Source organism: Vanacampus margaritifer, chromosome 11, assembly GCF_051991255.1.
Source record: "Vanacampus margaritifer isolate UIUO_Vmar chromosome 11, RoL_Vmar_1.0, whole genome shotgun sequence".
In the NCBI taxonomy this organism is placed as follows: domain Eukaryota; kingdom Metazoa; phylum Chordata; class Actinopteri; order Syngnathiformes; family Syngnathidae; genus Vanacampus; species Vanacampus margaritifer.
The window spans coordinates 6279417-6299445 of NC_135442.1; the positions used below are offsets into that span (position 1 = coordinate 6279417).

At 39.8% G+C, this 20029-nt stretch overlaps 1 protein-coding gene across 1 annotated transcript in view; it reads left to right on the plus strand.

Annotated features, from left to right (window-relative positions):
* Positions 1-20029, plus strand: part of ubr3 (ubiquitin protein ligase E3 component n-recognin 3) — a 33534-nt gene that overhangs the window by 4134 nt on the left and 9371 nt on the right. The window contains exons 10-32 of the mRNA XM_077580216.1: positions 1213-1346; positions 1448-1534; positions 1618-1683; positions 2178-2267; positions 2355-2483; positions 2566-2618; positions 2696-2829; positions 3748-3833; positions 3923-4064; positions 4430-4526; positions 6241-6382; positions 6633-6737; positions 7613-7783; positions 9770-10215; positions 11326-11414; positions 12898-13047; positions 14186-14319; positions 14554-14664; positions 14840-15040; positions 15135-15271; positions 16055-16140; positions 18184-18289; positions 19423-19523. Coding sequence (XP_077436342.1) covers positions 1213-1346; positions 1448-1534; positions 1618-1683; positions 2178-2267; positions 2355-2483; positions 2566-2618; positions 2696-2829; positions 3748-3833; positions 3923-4064; positions 4430-4526; positions 6241-6382; positions 6633-6737; positions 7613-7783; positions 9770-10215; positions 11326-11414; positions 12898-13047; positions 14186-14319; positions 14554-14664; positions 14840-15040; positions 15135-15271; positions 16055-16140; positions 18184-18289; positions 19423-19523 — 2997 coding nt within the window. The remainder of the gene's footprint in view (positions 1-1212; positions 1347-1447; positions 1535-1617; positions 1684-2177; positions 2268-2354; positions 2484-2565; positions 2619-2695; positions 2830-3747; positions 3834-3922; positions 4065-4429; positions 4527-6240; positions 6383-6632; positions 6738-7612; positions 7784-9769; positions 10216-11325; positions 11415-12897; positions 13048-14185; positions 14320-14553; positions 14665-14839; positions 15041-15134; positions 15272-16054; positions 16141-18183; positions 18290-19422; positions 19524-20029) is intronic.

A 20029-nucleotide genomic window follows, 5' to 3' on the forward strand; every position in this document is an offset into this window, starting at 1 on the left:
CGACCGTGAAGCAGCTGCACTTTTTTTTTTCCCCCTTTACTGTGCGGAGAAATGTGACCTCACACTTGCAATAGTCTTATAGCTTGCTTAAAGGGGAAGTCAACCCCATTTTTTTTTTTTTACAATAATATGTTATATGCACCCCCACTGTTCTGGTTTATATAGTGTTAGTGAAGTATGAAATAAGCAGCAAAATTCAGCCGTTTTTATCCATTTCAGGGGGCGGCCATTTTGCCACCTGCTGTCGACTGAAGATGACATCAATGTTGCTCAGACAACAACCAATCACAGCTCACCTGTTTTCTGAAGCTGCACATTGATGTCATCTTCAGTCGACGGCAGGTGGCAAAATGGCCGCCCCCCCTTAGATGGATAAAAAAAACGGCTGGATTCTGCTTCATAACTCTTATTCCACAAATGTAATATTAATCTAACTGTCATATGTAGACTGGTGAGGTCACATAATTGTTAACTCTTTGACTGCCAAAAACGTTAAATAACGTTTAGTAAAATCCTATGGAGGAGTGCCAAAGACGTTAAAAGACGCTTGTTTCAAAACAGAGGTGAAACTAACCATTTTCTATTGTTGATTACTCAAAAACGGAATAAGGGAGAAACAAACTTTTTTTTCTGATGAAAGATGAGAGTCCAATCTTTCATTTGGTAGTATTTGTGTTTCCATAGTCCAAACACATCATTTTCTGTGGACCTTGAAAGATCAGTCAAAATGCTTAAATCGGCTGGCACCCACGGCATCCCTTTTCTGAAAACGTCTGGCAGTCAAAGAGTTAAGAAATGTTGAATGTTGACTTCCACTTTAAAGATATTATCCAGAACAATTTGTTATATTATTAATTTTAGGGAACCAAAGAAGGATAAATATTCACTATTTGACCACTCCAGCTTAACCGCGGGTCATTTTTGTTTTGTCATAATGATTGTAGGTGAACCATGGCACATATTAGCCTGTGCCACTGAATTAGAATTGTGTTTTATGCTGCTCACTTGCCATGTGTAGTCACGGCACTAAAAATAACACCCCCCTCCTTCGGTCAGTGGGTTTGAGTGTCTTCTTGCTGGTGTTATGCGTGCTACATTGTATGCCTGTCTCCTGCTTTGAATTCTTAAAAAAATGCATGCAAAAATGTTGTTATTTTTTCCCCCACAAACACGCGGCTTCTGTCTAAACTTCGTAATGTTCTGCTGTGACAGGAATGAACCTGAATAAGCGGGAATTGAATGAACATGTGGAATTTGAGTCTCAGACATACTATGCAGCTTTTGCAGCTGAGCTCGAGGCCTGCGCACAACCAATGTGGGGGCTTTTAACTCACTGCAAAGTCAAAGTAAGTTCTGCCCCTTTTTGTCATGCTTGACCCACTCGCAATTGAAACTTTACTTTACGGCCGTATAAGGAGTTTTAACATGTTGAATTGTGTCTCTGCAGGAGACTCAGGAGTATACGAAAACTGTGGTCCGCTACTGCTTGGAGACGCTTCAGATCTGGTTTGATGCCATCAGCTTTAATGATGAGGTAGTTTGAAGGCACAGTTCTCGATACACAGAGATTCCATTTTTTTGTCCAGGTTTGTCATGGCTTATGTTTTTCTCTTCTAGCCGTTGCCAAATCAAGTGACATTTCATTTGCCACTCCACCGCTATTATGCCATGTTCCTCAGTAAGGTATGTTTCAACTGCTGGGATTTCAATGCACCATACAGGTCAGCCGCACATAATTCAGAAACATATTTTAAGTAGAGCTGTCAAACGATTAAATTTTTTTAATCAGATTAATCACCTTTTAGAAGTTTGCTACCTTTTAACGTAACCATCCGCTGTCAGCTAAAGGATCATCTGCGGTCAAAATTAATAGTGTGATGATTAATCTTCATTAATATATGATTAATTGAATTAATTCATTTTAAGTAAATGTATTGTTTACTTCAGGAATGTATCTTGTGACAGATGATTGTATTTTGTGCAACCACTCGACTAAATACAATTTAGTACCATTTTTTAAATACATTTTTTTAGAGTGATCTTGTGGCATCAACACCCAATTACAACCCCCTTTTTAAATTATTTGCAGATTTTTGATATTTGGCTCATTAACTGTCTCCTGTAAACAGCGGGTGTTCGTTTTATAATGCTATGTGTTTTATTTGAACCATTCCCAGGCTGTGAAGTGCCAAGGCCTGGACCTGGACAGCCTCCTGCCTGACCAAGAGATGCTGATGAAGATCATGGTGCATCCATTGCAAATTCAGGTAGTATCGCGCGCTCGGCTTTTTCTGAAAGGTTCTGCTTTTCAGGCTGCTTCTTCTGAGGTGATTAACTGAAATGTTTGATTGTAGGCGAGTCTGTCAGAGATCCACAGCAACATGTGGGTCCGAAATGGCTTGCAGATCAAAGGACAAGCGATGACCTACGTGCAGTCACACTTTTGCAACTCCATGATCGACCCTGACATCTACCTGCTCCAGGTAAGGACTAATCATTAGACACGTTGCTCATAATATATGGTTATTGTTGTTATATGTTGAATATCTTCCGCTTGGTTTGCAGGTTTGCGCATCAAGGCTCGATCCTGACTACTTTATCTCAAGTGTTTTTGAGAGGTCAGCTCCAATTTAAGCACATTTCTGTATCTTTTACATTACGCAATACTTAGAAGAAATTGTCTTCCCTTCCGCAGATTCAAAGTGGTTGATCTTTTAACCATGGCATCTCAGCATCAGAACGCTGTGTTAGACTCTGAACAGGAACGACCCATGCTAGAAGGCGCTCTGACTTTCTTAGTCATACTGACAAGCCTTCGCATTCATTTAGGTAAGTGGTCCAACACACAGTGTCGTAGTGCTGACACTGCCACTCTCATGGTGAATAATGACCTTGCGATGGCTGATGATAAAGGGAAGTGCGGTGTTTGGATGTCCATTTTACAGTTTGTAGTTTTAGTTGAGGCTGGCATTGGCTAGGGTTAAGAAGTATCGTGATTAACTCGCCTAAAGAGGCTTGCTTCTGTGTTAAATTTTTTCCTCCTATGTACAGGGATGTGATTTTTCCGCTAATTCGCGGAATTCCGCTTTTTTTATCTCCCCCCCCCCAAAAAAAAATTCAATTTTTTTTAAAATTTTTTTTATTTATTTTTTTTAGTAGTTCATTGTGTATGCACATGACTCCGAAAGATAACATCTTCTGCTATAACAAAGACATTTGTGGTATGCTCTAATATGAGTTACTTTTCATTTGGTCATGATACAATTATTTGTTCATGAAATTTGAACCCCTCAACATTATTTATGTGTTAACTTAGTAATCACATTAGTTAGATATGATGATATTCTCAGTGATAGTTTTTAAAAGCAAAGGCAGTCCAATGTTTTTGATTGTGACTGATTTTGTGTTGACTAAAACTGCCATTTTATATGGGATAGTTCAATATACATTGAAAATTTATGCTGTTGTTTTGTCTATTTCTGGACCTAGCTGGGTGCCAGCGGCCCCCAGACCCCCGGCTAAATTTTCAGATAATTTCACTTTGGTCAAATCACATCCCTGTATGTAATAAAAAAAAAATAATTCCGGTTGATCACTGAAATTTAGTCAACTGCCTGTCCATCATTTTAATGAAGATGAAACTGAGCTTAACATAAAATAGCCATAATCTTATCTAATTATCTTAGGTTTAACTATTTAGCTATTCACGAAAGCTTCTCACATTCTGCTCCTCACTCTCACCACCAGGGATGACGGATGATGAGATCCTTCGGGCCGAGATGGTCTCGCAGTTGTGTATGAATGATCGCACTCACAGCTCACTGTTAGACCTTGTATCCTTTCAATAAATCCAAGAGTCGCCACATGAAAGCTGATAGCCTTTAATCGGTCACCGACTTCTTCCTTAAGAGTATTTCCTCAGATTCCTGAGAATCCCAACCCAAAGAGTGGCATCATACCAGGGAGCTGCAGTTTTGAGGAGATGCTCTCTGCTGTGGCTGATTTCAAGGCACCCGTGTTTGAGCCGGGAGGTTCCATGCAGCAGGGCATGTACACACCAAAAGGTAGGATGCGTTGTAACATTGACCACTCGTAAAATAAACTCAGGAAGTCAGGCGATCAAATCGTGTATTTGTGTAAACCTGGATTATGCTTCAAACTTCAAAGTAAAATAGAATTACCTAATTAAATTTTTGAATTCCATGCAATGGCAACAAGAAGACATTTTGTGACAGTTTTGTTTCATGCAGAATATGTACCTCGGCTTAATAAATCGGAAACGGTTAACCCTCATCCGACCACTTGGTGGCAGGCATGCACTACTTGCAGAAGCGGAAGTAGTTATGAAGGAAAACGCACTAATGTCACTTTGGAGCAGCTGTTCCAAAGCACAACTCATCCTTCATCCCCCTTTTTTTTTTCCAAACAGCGGAAGTGTGGGAAAATGAGTTTGACCCCATCATGGTTGTTCTCCGAACTGTTTATCGACGTGACGTGCAGTCCGCAATGGACCGATATTCAGCATTGTAAGTTGAACCTTACATTTCCCCAAATAAATGTATATTTAAACTATCGTTAACATTCATGTTAAGTCTTCTCTAGCTAAACAAAACACATCATGCTCTATCCAGTGTTGCCAGGTCACTTATCTCATCTGTTCATGAAGGGACATGATAAGAAAGGTCAGGTCTACTGGGTGCTGGAGTTTCTTCCAATTAAATTGCTGTCGAGAAAAATCAATATTTCAGGCTAAATTGTAATAGAATTGAGGAAATCTCCCTCGTTTTGCTTGTGGGCCTGAGACAAATGTGTCCGTTGCACTGAAAGAAGAATCCTTGGGGATCACCTTCCTCATGATATTGGAATGAACGGCAATACCATTACTACTGAATAGTAACTCAAGTAGTGTGTGCAATGATAGTGGGCAAGATAACCTTTGTATAATGGTTCTCCTTTGGGTGTAGATGTAATTGAAAGTACAGATGGATCACTTGATAGTTAATTGTTTTCCCACAATGTCGTCACCATTTTGAGGTTTTTAATGTGCCGCATGGAACTGCTTTGTTGTCTCTGATATATAGAATCATATAAAAAGAGTGAGAGAGCCAGTGTCTCAGTGAAAAGCAATTTCACAAATATTGTTCTTGGATGTTTATGGGTCTACATTGTACTTTCTGTCAATCAATGTTTCAAGTCCAGAACATAAATCGAATTATATACCATATTCAGGGATGTGATTTTTCCGCTAATTCGCGGAATTCCGCTTTTTTAATCTCCCCCCCCCCAAAAAAAAAATCCGATTTTATTTTTTTATTTATTTTTATTTTTTTTATTTTTTTTAGTAGTTCATTGTGTATGCACATGACTCCGACAGATAACATCTTCTGCTATAACAAAGACATTTGTGGTATGCTCTAAAATGAGTTACTTTACATTTGGTCATGATACAATTATTTGTTCATGAAATTTGAACTCTTCAACATTATTTATGTGTTAACTTAGTAATCACATTAGTTAGATATGATGATATTCTCAGTGATAGTTTTTAAAAGCAAAGGCAGTCCAATGTTTTTGAATGTGACTGATTTTGAGTTGACTAAAACTGCCATTTTATATGGGATAGTTCAATATACATTGAAAATTTATGCTGTTGTTTTGTCTATTTCTTTGTCATGTGAGTGCATTGAAAGTACTTAAAAACACGGAAAACCCATGAGCTCCGGGCCCCTTGTCCCCCCACTAGGGCGCTGCCCTGGACCTAGCTGGGTGCCAGCGGCCCCCAGACCCCCGGCTAAATTTTCAGATAATTTCACTTTGGTCAAATCACATCCCTGCATATTACTACCTTCATTGAAATATAATAGTGTTCTAGCTGAAAGCACATTCCAGTCATTTCGTTATTAGTTAGTGCTGCAGCTTTTGCAAAGTTGAGATTTTCCAGCACGTTTTCGCACACAAAGCTGTCAACGGCAGAATTGCATTCTCATCTCTCAGACTGTGCTTTCCGAAGGTTTGCTGACTTCGACTGGCTTACTTGTCAACGGGTTATTTTAAATTTAAAACTGGCTTGACGTTTTTGTTGACTCGTGCAGAATTTCAGAACATGCATTGTATTGCATATGGATAATAGGTGTCTGTTGGCGGAGACGGTTACAAGATGGAAGACTTAAAATATTACAATTTGCAATAATATTTGTCCTTTGCTCTCCTTCTTTTCCTCTGGGGCATTATGTCACTCAGTTTGAAGCAGTCTGGCATGCACACGGGTAACCCATGGCCTCCGTACAAGGAGAGGACCCCCCTGCACCCGTGCTATAAAGGCCTAATCAAACTATTGCACTGCAAGACCCTTCACATTGTGATATTCACTCTGCTTTACAAGGTAAGCCCTTCAACAATGATTCTGTATGAAGTTGTGCTGAGACTCTTTTTGACAATTAGTGCTTCAATGTGGTGTAGCAAGTATTTGGTATTCATGTGTTGTCACATATCAGGAGAGACCTGATACAGAAGATGTAGCATTTTTGAAATAGCAGATAGCATTGTGCAAACACACAAATGTTTTATATTGAAATAAGCTCAGGATATAATGTACCTTCATTTTCATTCGTTTTTTTTTTTTTTTTTTTTAGATATGGATGGATCATCAGAATATGTCCGAACATGTGCTGTGCATGGTGCTTTACCTAATCGAACTGGGCTTGGACAACCAGGTTCAAGACAGCAAAGAAGATGAGGTAAGATGCAGGGAAGGGAGTGTTTGTTTGTTTATTTATTTATTTTTTATAAAGAAACTCTTTGACTGCCAAACGTTTTCAGAAAAGGGATGCCGTGGGTGCCAGCCGATTTAAGCATTTTTGACTGATCTTTCAAGGTCCACAGAAAATTATGTGTTTGGACTATGGAAACACACATACTACCAAATGAAAGATTGGACTCTCATCTTTCATCAGAAAAAAAAGTTCGTTTCTACCTTATTCGGTTTTTCAGTAATCAATAATAGAAAATGGTTAGTTTCACCTCTGTTTTGAAAAAAACGTCTTTAAACGTCTTTGGCACTCCTCCATAGGATTTTACTAAACATTATTTAATGTTTTTGGCAGTCAAAAAGAGTTAATCGTACTTAACAGTATACGAAATGGATAGATATTGAATGGATGGGAAATAAATCATCAATAACTGATAATTACTTTTTTTATGAATTTCTTATGGAAGTTAGTAAAGTCACAATTCCAAGAATCAATTTATCTTAATGATTGAGACTCCTAGTAATTTGAAATGAAAATGATTAGAAATCTCCCGGCCTTTAAATACACAAAACAGCTGTAACTGAATGAATTTACTCCAGCCTTCTGATTCTTGAATCCAATGAGCGTGCATACACATTCGGGGGTTCACTGGCTTACAAAGCACTCACTCCTCAGGTGCAAACATTTGGGTTTGAAATGGTCCCAACTAAGATAGGCCTGAAGTCATTGTGTGTAGTTGCTACCAATGTAGTGGAAAGCTTAAATAGCCTATTCAGCCTTGGTGATCCATTTCCACATGATCAATGGATTTCTTTGGTACTCAGGCATTCAGTTCTAAATATGCAGCCTAAATATGTTTTCAGGAGCCTTGCATTGAGGAGCACTGTCATGACAGTTGGTTCCCCGGCACCAACCTCATCTCCAATCTGCACCACGTCATCAACTTTGTGCGAGTTCGAGTTCCCGAGACTGCACCCGAAGTGAAGCGCGAGGCTCCGCCCAGCACCAGCTCAGAAGCTTCATCCTATGGGCAGGTAAAGGACTGTTCTTGGCGGAAGCACTTTGATCGCTTGGTTTTATGCATTCTATAAAAAGAGAGAGCATTCTAATCGCAATCTACTTAGGAGGCACGTTAGGATCTCCATCTCATCATTATTGTTGTAGTTCACTGTGCTATCCTCACTTCGCAGAACTCCAGGCGTCTTTCAGCCAATTGGAGAGAGGTAGCTGCTTGTTGTACCCTTTGCTGATTTGAAAACGTCTTTGCGCATTTGTTTGTCTTGCACAATTTAAAGTAGGCCTCCCGGGGTGTGCTGTGGTTTGTGTATGACGCCACGCTTCAGCAGTTCCCCGGCCTCTCAACTGCTGAAACTAATTATGTGTGTAATACAGGTTTGGGTAAACGCTTTTTAACTGCATGTCGGTGTGATTGATGTTGCCGTGTCTGGGGAATATGATGTATGTTTATTTAACAGTGCGACGCAAGTCCTTTTGTCAGGTCAGGTCATGGCAATCCTTCAGATGGGTAGTGCGCTTCATGATAAGACCCCCCACCCCCACCCCCCTCCTCGGGTAATGACTCTGTCTGTAGCACGATCAGCAAAGGTGATAAAGAAATGTTGGCAGAATTTTTATAATAGATATTTAATTTGACTTTTATGTGCATTGTACCTATTTGACTATGGTCATGAAGCATCCTTCCAATCCATCTACGTGCTGAGAGATGGTGATTTCGCAGGTCACTCGGGTGCAGGTGGAATAAGAAGTAGTCATTGGTACATTTTGTGCTGCCTGTGAAGCACATTATGTATGAGATATGGTTTCATTTTGTTCCTTATGCCATATGTCTATTAGGGCTGAACATTTAATCAAATATATTGGTTGATTTGATGACCAAAAAAAGTGAAAGACTGGCAGAAAGCTTGCAAACATTTCACCCCCGTGCAGTGTTTTGAGTGTCTAAATTAATATGGTTGACCATTGCTAGCTAAAATACATTTTAACACCCCCGCAAATGGTCAAGTATAGACAGAGACTAGCTAACAGTTGGCTAGTTAAGAGTCAGCCGCTAACCAACAGTCAACTCGGCACTCCCATACAGACTCCCACGTCACTCACCAGGCCAGGCCCCACCTTTTTAAGCCACACACATTCAAAGTCACAAATATTATAGCGTCAAACATGAGGATGGCGACCCCAAGTGGACAACAATAATCCTTGACCTTCACAAACACATTTTTTGTTTAATAATGCAAAATAAATTTGTGTTTGATTAATTGATGGGATAAGCAGTAGAATAATTTATTCTAAAAAATATTTGATAAGTGCAGCCATATTGTCCATACAGCTTTTCATCGCAGGGCATGCCACTAAGTACACTCAACGGCCAGGCCTCCCCTTTTTAAGCCACACACATTCAAAGTCACAAATATTATAGCGTCAAACATGAGGATGGCGACCCCAAGTGGACAACAATAATCCTTGACCTTCACAAACACATTTTTTGTTTAATAATGCAAAATAAATTTGTGTTTGATTAATTGATGGGATAAGCAGTAGAATAATTTATTCTAAAAAATATTTGATAAGTGCAGCCATATTGTCCATACAGCTTTTCATCGCAGGGCATGCCACTAAGTACACTCAACGGCCAGGCCTCCCCTTTTTAAGCCACACACATTCAAAGTCACAAATATTATAGCGTCAAACATGAGGATGGCGACCCCAAGTGGACAACAATAATCCTTGACCTTCATAAACACATTTTTTGTTTACTAATGCATAATAAATTTGTGTTTGATTAATTGATGGGATAAGCAGTAGAATAATTTATTCTAAAAAATATTTGATAAGTGCAGCCATATTGTCCATACAGCTTTTCATCGCAGGGCATGCCACTAAGTACACTCAACGGCCACAATATTAGGTATTATGAGATTCGCACAAATGCTGTATCAATAAAAATGGATTAATTTCAATTCATTAAAAAAAAAAAAAAACATAATTCGCTGTCATCTCAGAATTTGCGTGAAGCCCAGGTGTTCAGCCTTGTAGCGGAGCGCCGAAGGAAGTTCCAGGAGATAATCAACCGCAGCAGTTCGGAGGCCAGCCTGGTCGTCAGGCCCAAGAGTTCGTCGACACGCTGGGTGCCGCCGGGTACGCCCCCGCAGCTGGTGACGGAGATCCTGGAGATAAGAGAGAGCATGCTGTCCCTCCTCGTCAAGCTGCACCAGAAGCTGTCGTCCAAGCAGAACTCGCTGTCGGAATCCTGGCTGGACAGTATGGACGCGAGCCGTCACGCTCACGGAGATGGCATTACGGCCATCGAGCGAATCCTCACTAAGGCGGCCACGCGGAGCTGCCAAATCAAGCGTAGCATCCAAGACATTTGTGGAAAGGTTTATCCTCCTGTGCCACCCAAGAAGAACAGTCCAACGGACAAGAAAGCCATGGATAAAGAAGAAAGGTAACACACAGTTTGCTTCCATTCCTAAGATAGATTTTTATTAATGCCATTTGGTATTTATTGAACACTGCACTTTTATCTGGCTTCACTTTGAGCTCCCCAAAGCGAGGCACTATTTGAGACTATAATCACGATCCGGAATTGGCTTTGCAGCAGTTATGTACTGTGAAGGAAAAAAATTATTCAGCTCCATTAAATATTATCTAGTTTTGTCAATGCACTTGATAATCTTTAACTCTTTGACTGCCAGACGTTTTCAGAAAAGGGATGCCGTGTGTGCCAGCCGATTTAAGCATTTTGACTGATCTTTCAAGGTCCACAGAAAATTATGTGTTTGGACTATGGAAACACACGTACTACCAAATGAAAGATTGGACTCTCATCTTTCATCAGAAAAAAAAAAGTTTGTTTCTACCTTATTCCGTTTTTCAGTAATCAACAATAGAAAATGGTTAGTTTCACCTCTGTTTTGAAACAAACGTCTTTTAACGTCTTTGGTACTCCATAGGATTTTACTAAACGTTATTTAACGTTTTTGGCAGTCAAAGAGTTAATAGTGAAATATGCACCTTTATCGTTGCTATTTCAACACTGAAAATACATTATATAGAATTCCCAACTTTGCCAAACTAAGATTAAGATTGTGGCTTGGTTGTCATTCCACAAGTAAAATATATACACTCTTCATTTAACATGGCCTAGAGTTGTTGTTGCTGTTGTTTTTTTTTCCCAACGACAACCATCAGGTAGCAGTGCGTTAATCCCAAAGTGTAATGAGGAGCCACTCATTAAGCCATCAGTGAAAGTGATTGAGCTGTCAGTGTTTTTAAGTCCCCAAATTAGAGACTTAATTTAAAGTAAGCATCTGAGTTTATAGTGTGGATCTTAATCATTCTTAACTCAACTTTATTTGTAGAACACTTTAAAAACAACCACGGCTCCCAATAAGGTGCTCTACTGTAGGACACATTAGTTTGTCAACCTTTCCAATTTTTTTTGTCCTCAAAGTGTCAATTTAATAATGTGAGAAATGATAATTTATGAGTTACCTTGCCCATAGGAGAAGTGTATTAGTTAAATTACATTACCTTCCCTACTCTTAACTTCCAGGCGCCAAAGGGCTCGAGAGAGGCAACAGGAGCTGCTTGCTGAATTTGCCTCCAGACAGAAGAGTTTCATGGAAACGGCTATGGATGTCGGTAAGGATAATTCCTACTAGTGCTGATCTCCCCCCCCCCTTTTTTTTTTTAATGGCGTGTACAAGACCTTAATAAATCACTCAACACAAATAGCAAACCCGGGCAAGGTGATGCGAGGTGAGCTACTAGCCTGTTAGAAGAAATGGAGAAGTGAGTTCTCTTGTGGGAGGCCACTGGTGGAGGGCACAGGGGATCTTTGTGCTAATAGTGGGCGGGACACACAGCACCCCCCCCCCCCCCCCGACACAGTATGGTTAGCGAATGAAGAATGACTGCTGTGGCCAGACAGGGACTATTGTCACCTCTGTGTACACACTTCCTGCTGAGCTGGGACTTTATTTGAAGCCCACCATGCTGCGTTTGCACCCTTGCACCAACGTATCATCGAAATTTGATGAGATGGAGTTCATACAAAGTCCAAGAGGGCATTACAAATTATTGTATTAATAATTAGTATTATCTATATTTAACCACAAAGCCCATTTTTCCCGCTCATGTTTCCTGTTTAAGTTTAGTTTTAGATGACCTTTTTTTTAAATCTAATCTGAATACATTGAGACAAATGATACCAATATTCAGTAGCTATACAAGACTCTTCACTCTACAGAACCAGACATGTCTAGTAAATTCCATTAACCACACAAGCACTTTCAACAAGCTTTCGGATGGAGACATATCCAATCTATTGCATGAACAACACTTGTACACTCTAGAGGTACGCAGCCTTGACGCTGAAAAATACAATTTGTGTTACCTTGTCATTTCACCTTCAGTGTTTGTGCACAAGCACTCAGGCAGCCTCAGGCAAAAGCTGCCACAGTGACCTTTTTGTTAAGTTCCGGTCTCCTAGGAGACATAAATCAACACAAGGTGACATTTATGCTCAATATTTACTGGTAAACACAGTTCTTAACATTTAAACTCATTTAGATAATCGAATGTCCAGTCAGGTAAAATATGTGTATAATTAACTAGTCATTTATTGCATCAGTGGGCTATCCAGTGAGTGGGGAAAGGTAAAGATTAACTCTTTGACTGCCAGACGTTTTCAGAAAAGGGATGCCGTGGGTGCCAGCCGATTTAAGCATTTTTGACTGATCTTTCAAGGTCCACAGAAAATTATGTGTTTGGACTATGGAAACACACATACTACCAAATGAAAGATTGGACTCTCATCTTTCATCAGAACAAAAAGTTTGTTTCTACCTTATTCCATTTTTCAGTAATCAACAATAGAAAATGGTTAGTTTCACCTCTGTTCTGAAAAAACGTATTTTAACGTCTTTGGCACTCCTCCATAGGATTTTACTAAACGTTATTTAACGTTTTTGGCAGCCAAAGAGTTAAGTACACAACAGGTACATTGAGATCCAATACAATAGGAGTAGAACAAATATAAAGTTTTATAATGCTGAGTTTTTATCAGCATAAAACTTCTTGTTAGATGGCGTCAAGTTTCTTTGAATCGATATGTTTGTGCCAGAATCGCCAGAAACAGATGCGGCCATGGACCTGGGAGCGTCCGAGATGATGGAGTCCGAAGTTCTTTACGACTGTGTGATCTGCGGACAGAGCGGACCCTCCACCGAGGACAGACCTACTGGCCTCGTTGTTCTCCTGCAGGCCTCATCGGGTACTGCTGCGTCATTTTTTTTCATAACACATTTTGGAACCACTTGGATTTGCATTGTTTTAGCTTATACTTAGTTAAGTACAGTAGTGTATTTATCCACTTACTATAACATAGTAAAGGCTTCTCACAATATGGGGAAAAAATGACCCACGCTAATACTAACATTATTTTACGTTATAAAAATGTAGTATTGCAGTACAGACGCTCCCCACCTTACGAACGAGTTACGTTCCGGACGATCGTTCGTAAGGTGAATTTGTTCGTAAGTTGCTTCAGTGCTATATTTTGTATTATAATTTATGTTTAAAGCCTATATAAGTATATTGAAGGTTTATCTAAGTATGTTTAAGGCTAGTACAAGTAACCTGCATTGGTTTGTACTGAAAAAAACGTAATAAAATGGAGAGAATACGTACAGTACTGTACTGTACTACGTATGTTAGAGAGAGAGAGCGAGACACACACACAGTATGTACATGTACGTAATAAGATAAATAAAATGAAGTTTAGCTTACTTTTGGAAGATGTATTCGATGCTTAAGGAGATGATGAGGAGGAGGAAGAGGAGGATTTTATATCATGAGAGATTCTTCGTCGTCGCTGGAATCGGCTTCAAAAGTTATTTCCTGCTTCATGGGGACCGGCGTTTTCTTCCTCCTCCTCCTCGCCACGTTGCTCAGCCTCCAATGAGCTCTCACAGCGCCAATCGTCGGTATTAGCGGCGGAAAGAAGCACTACGCGCAATACAAAATCTAACTTACAGCATTTCTTTCCAAACATTTTTCGACATACTGTACGCGCAGAAATGTTCGTATGTACCGTTGTTCGCAACTCGAATGTTCGTAAGTAGGGGAGCGTCTGTATTGATCACTCGAATGAGAGAAATTTACAAGTCACAATAAATAAACCATTTACATATCAATACATTACTGCACTTTACACAATACTGGGAATTTGGAACATTACTAGTTATGATGTCAAAATAATTTGAATAAGAGTCGGCTGAAAGCTATGTAATTTTTTTTATTTCCTAAGCTCATTCATTTTAAAGCATCTATCGTATTTAAATTGAAAAAGTTAAAATACAAACAGTCTACCAGTATAAATGGCAGTAAACATTTTGAAAAATGTCTTTTAGTGCTTGGACATCGCTGCAAGAGCATAGAGGCAAAGAATCTCCCGACCAGTGATGAAGAACACATTTATTCTGCTGACACGTGTGCTGTGGCTCATGACGTCCGACTCACCCTCTTGCAGCGCTTCTTCAAGGATGTGGGTGACTCGGAAAAGCAGCATTAACTTTACTCAGGAAGAAATTGTGTAAAAAGCACTTGGAATGCTTTTAGGCATCTGGGTTTCCTTTTACAAATAACAGCTCAATTTAGAGCATGCATTAGTGTTTTATATTTGTATTTTCACGGAATTAACAAGAGGACTTGAGTCCATAGGGTTGATGAAGCAAAGCTACATATTGATGTGATCTTTTTTCCCCTTTCAACGCTGCAGAGCTCCTGTCTGCAGTCTGTGTCAATAGGTTGGGACGGGGGCGTCTACGTGCAGACCTGCGGACACACTTTGCATATAGATTGCCATAAGTCATACATGGAGTCTCTGAGGGTAACGTGAAAATGCTTGTCCTCTTAATGTCGATTTGTCAAGCTGACGGATGGAAATCGAATCAATAATTGTCGATTTTGTAATAAGCATCATGAATCAAATTATGGAACGCAGATTAGCCATGGGTTTTAATGAACAACCTGCTTTCTTTTCTTTTTTTTTCTTCTTTTTTTAGAATGACCAAGTCCTGCAGGGATTCTCCGTTGACAAGGGTGAATTTACTTGCCCGCTATGTCGACAGTTTGCCAACAGTGTCCTTCCCTGTCGACCCGGACGAGGCTCTGAGGCTGGTGCATGGCACGCGCCCACAAACAAGAAGACCAGTCTGCTAATAAAGGAAGTAGAAGCTCTTCAGGACAATCTAGGCCTTTTCCCAGTAAGTAATTTCTGACTGCGTGGTTGACCTCCAGCAGCTTAATCGTGCCTATGCATGAAAAGAGAGTTATTTAGATTTTTTATTTTTTTTTTAGACGGAGTCCAACTTGAGTAAAGAGATGGAGTTGGTCATCAAAGACATTAAAAACACCACCCAGAAGAAGTACATGGATTATGGCAAGAACCCTGGCTCCCCTGATAATGATTTCCTTTTCATGTACTCCTTGGCAAGGTAAGAGTTTTGAACTCTGGACTTCTGTGACCTACTCTGAATGGGCATAATTATTCGGACAGCTGGCCATTGCATCCCCGGGAATGATCCATTTAACGGCCACTACATTAGGTACAGCTTCACACCAAAACCTTATCATCTGTACAAAGTTACTGACCACTAAAGACCATTTGGCTCACCTAATGCTGCGGTTCCCTCGGCCCTTCACCCTGAACACAACGCGTACGGGTGCCCGTTGGCTTCTCTGAAGTTCAATGAACAGCGCAAATTGCCTGAAGAGTGGAAAATTCCTCTGTCACAGGGGCACTCTTATCAGTAAAAGCCAGATGGAGCTTTGTTGTGGCTGCATTATCTATCTGAAATTGCTTCCCTCACTCCCAGGAAACTCAAGAATTGGCCCCCACTTTGCTAGCCATTAGAAATGGCTTGTGCGAGACATGCACAGATCACTTTTATTTTTGTAGCACCAATCAGTGTTTAGCATTGATGTACTGTTAAAGGTCGATTTTAGCCTTTTCACTGTTTGGTTACTGGTGGGAGTTCAGCATTAATGCTGCTCAAGCGACAATTTTCTTGTAGGTCAACAATGTCGGTGCAGGTGATTGATTATCGTAGACTTAAACTGCATTAAATGGCAACATGACTTGCCGGCATTTTCCATACCAAAAATACATTGCAGTTCAGGAGTCATTTTCCCTTTTAATGTGATATGTAAAAAATGTTAGATGCAAAAAAAAAAAAAAAAGTGTTTTCTCCTATCCTCATCTGATTGTGCCTCCGCAGGACCAACCTGGAATTAGAACTTGTGCACCGAGGAGGCAACCTCTGTTGCGGTGGTGCCAGTGCCGCCGTCAAGCGCTCATGTCTCAGTAAGCTTTTACTCAACACACTCTTATGATAACTTCTGTTTGACAAAAGTTACATGGATGAGGATTGAGGAAGTTTTACATTTAGTTCCCCATTTAAATAAAAAAAAAAAAAATGTTGGAACATGTATAGAATTGTACATTCCTAAATATCTCTAGATCTGACTTACTTAATACTGACTAATGACTTTGACTTGGTGTACTTCCTGTTTGATTAAATCAGAGGATGGTCAAGTCAAAAAAATAACAATTTCCTAGGGTAATAGAAAACAATGTTAATTAAAGCTGGTACAAATGAGAAGCTTTAGAATTATTGGCATGTCATGTGACTTCATATTACGTCGGGCAAAAAAGTGACCGGATGTGCAATATGAATTCATATTTATAATGGAACGTATGGTGTTCCACAGGGCTCAATTCTGGGGCCACTTCTGTTTTCATTTTATCTGCTGCCACTAAGTTCCGTAAAAAAAACGGTGTTTTTTTTTTTTTTCCAAGTGCTTTATAAATATAATTGTAAACCCTATACGTTTGTCTCGAATTTGAAAAACACATTTTATTTTTCAATAAAGAAGGGTTTGGTGAATTTCACACAGGACCACTGCCTTTGGCTATCTAAAGCTCAATTGCTTTATCAAATGGTCATTAATTATCAGCCTAATCATTTTAAATCTAGTAAAGTGCAAAATTCCATGACTGTACATTTCCCCACTGGCATCTGCCCCGTAACATATTGTCAGATTGTGAGATCCAACTCCTCCATCGTGTCGTTCCTGAGCCATAAAAAGACAAAAAAGAAACAAAAGATCCATTAACAATGGTAGTCAAGGATAGATGCTATACTAGCTGATGGCCCGGGTGTCATGGTTGACAAGGGCATATAATGGAAAAGCTAGAAGTGATCTTGGCTGAATCTTAAAAAGCAAAGCTTATCACTTCAAACATACATAGTCATGACTTTAAATCTCAAAGCTCAATCAATTGCGAATGTACGCGCAGATAAACGAGTGGACGTTGCAGGTGATGCGGGCAGATGAAAACCTGCTTCACACACTATTTTTAGTTTGGAAATTAACCTGTCAAAGTTGAGGCTGCTGCAGACAAATGGCCTGTCACCCCTGAGTGGCTTCAAGGAGGTTCATAGCGGAGCTGCCTGAGCTACATTTACCAAGCAGCCATGGGCCCACAGACAAATTCGCTCAGTTGCTATGCATTAGTGTTCACTCTTCTTCATGGCACTGATTTGCAGGTAAACGGCTGAGATGCTCCACCGCTGCCTTGTAAACTTGCTTCCAGTGTATCAGTTGCAGATCATTTTTAAAGGCTGCAAAAATGTCTGGTTAAACCGTCCTGTTGAGCCAGATAGTGAACCTCCAGTTACGCCCGACGTTGCATCAAAGTGATGATGCAACATTGTAAAGGATCTTGGTGCACTTTTTACATTTTTATTTATTTATATCCTGACCAGGAATTAACAATAATGCTTGTCTGTTGTCTTGTTTTACTTCTTCCTGCTAAATTGATGTAATTTTGACAGCTTACTTGACAAGGCATGATTCTCTTTTGTTGTATTTTTTTTTTATCTGAAGAATGAGCCCTTTACATTTAATGCAAGAAAAAACAATAGTCATTCACCTATTTTGAGTGTCATTTTAATTCATAACGAGATTTCTTTAGTTGTGCCTAAATGCTCCTGTGGGGGGCAGTGTTGCTCCAAGTATTGGCGCTTTCCTATTGCAGAACCTTTTCTGCAGTCTAGTCGCATACATTCCAGTAAAACACATTTAAAAAGCACCTGCTGAATTATTTGATAAAATTCCAAGTAATGGAATTGTACCCCCCCCCCCCCATTGTTAGTTCAATTAACTTGGTTCACAGTGACAAATTAGGCTCGCTGTTATTTGTTATTAGAGCCATCCAGTTATTCTAATCCATCCGAACAGATGTTCCTGGAGCATATAAGATTTTTTTTTTTTTAATTAATTAATTTATTGATTTGTTGGCAAAATAACACAGTTTCTTTCTTCTTTTTTTTTCTTACTTCAGATCAGCTGTTTCATGTTTTGGCCATGCACATGCGTCTGTACAGCATTGATTCAGCCTACAACCCCTGGATGAAGCTGACTCAACTTACACAAAGCAGAGAGACAGAGTGAGCAATGTTCTTTTCTAGAGCACGCTGACATCACATCTTAAATAAATAAACAAATCAAAACCTTCTTTCCAACCTTCCTGCATTGCTCCCTGACGTTATCAACCAATCAAAGGACCTTTCTTAAAACACCAGCACTCCTGCCCCACAACAGATTTTCCGTCACACAAAGGGGAGCTAAATACAGAAAATGGACCATGTACGGTTTCCATAGTTACCGATAATTGCTACATCTGGCAAATTACCGGGCACTCCACAGAGAGCGAAACGACCCCCGTCTTATTCACTGCACTGCGTGTTTGCCACCAGCATAGCACTCCAGGCCTCAATTGTGCACCGAGCTCTAGAATGCATTCGGCAAAATACACAAGACACAAGACACTGTCTTGCTATTTTCCCTGTCTTTAGTCACAGGTGTGCCACAGTGCAATTATCATGTCCTCAAAAGATGTAGCCGTACTGAACAGTAAAGAGAGCTGCTTGCTCCTCCCTGCCGGTGCTTCTACACTTGTTGTGCTAAAAGAGCTCACAGGCGTGCTTGTATTCTCACCGGAGCCATTTGCTGTTTAAAAATACTTTGTCAAGGTTTTGGGAGCGAGCTGTGTCATTGACACCCCGAGGCTGTCAAAGATGAACCAGTCTCGCTAAATAGGACAGAGAGAGAGAGAGGTTTTACATAGATGCATTTCAGCCTTTTTTTTTTTATTTATTAGGACAGTAGGAGAGGAATGACTTAAAAAAAACAAAAAACAAGCACGACACATACTGTGCGCTGTTATCATTGCAGGGTTGAGCGCTCCATCCATAAAGGCTTTCCGTCAATGCACTGTGGAATTAACCGCTGAGTGCTTTGGTAATGGAGGCTTAAGTGCAGTCCCTCTCATTTAAAACTCCCGAGGCACTCTCAAGAGTGCACGGTTTAATTGTCAACAGAAAAGAAGACCGTTAATTGGAAATGGCACATAAGAAAACTGTACTAGGGATGCATTAGGCAAACACTTTTAATTTGCTGACATGTTTTGGACAAGATAAATATTCAAACAGACCTTAGATCTCGCACATCTTTTAAGATGATAAAAAAAGAAACGTGACCAAACGGGATCCGTTTAAAGAAATCTTTTTTGTTTTTGCAGTGGTTTTGATGAAGACAGACCTGAAGTACCAATGCTATTTCGAGACGTCCCATCCCTGTTGATTATTTTTGTGCTCACCATGCCGCAGCCTCTCCGAAAAGGTACAGTTCACGATTCATCGATTTGCAGATGTAGTCATGTGTGATCATATTTGCATTTATTTTTTCTCAAAAGAATCATGACTTGTTTGAAATAGTAGTAACAATAATATTAAAATTTAATATTTACTGGCAATCAGGGCTGAGAAAACAGCAACACTCCATGAGTAAGTGATGCCCACCCAAAAACATTTGCGATTGCCCATAGATCCCACAAGATGGCGGCAAAGCACTTTGTTTTTATTCAACAAGGCCCTGCCTGACTAAATGAAGCACCTTACCTCAGTTCAACATAGTTGCTTGACACTAAAATGCCACCAGATGCCAAAGCATTATTTTTATGTTAGATAAGGATAATACTGTTATGTTTTTTTCAGGACCGATATCAATTATTGGTAGTCAAGGAGGCCGATGACCTATATTTGGAGCCGATATTTATTCAGAAAATATGAGCATAAAAAGATTTAAATAAAAAATCCAAACCCCAACTCTTACTTTACTTTAAGGCA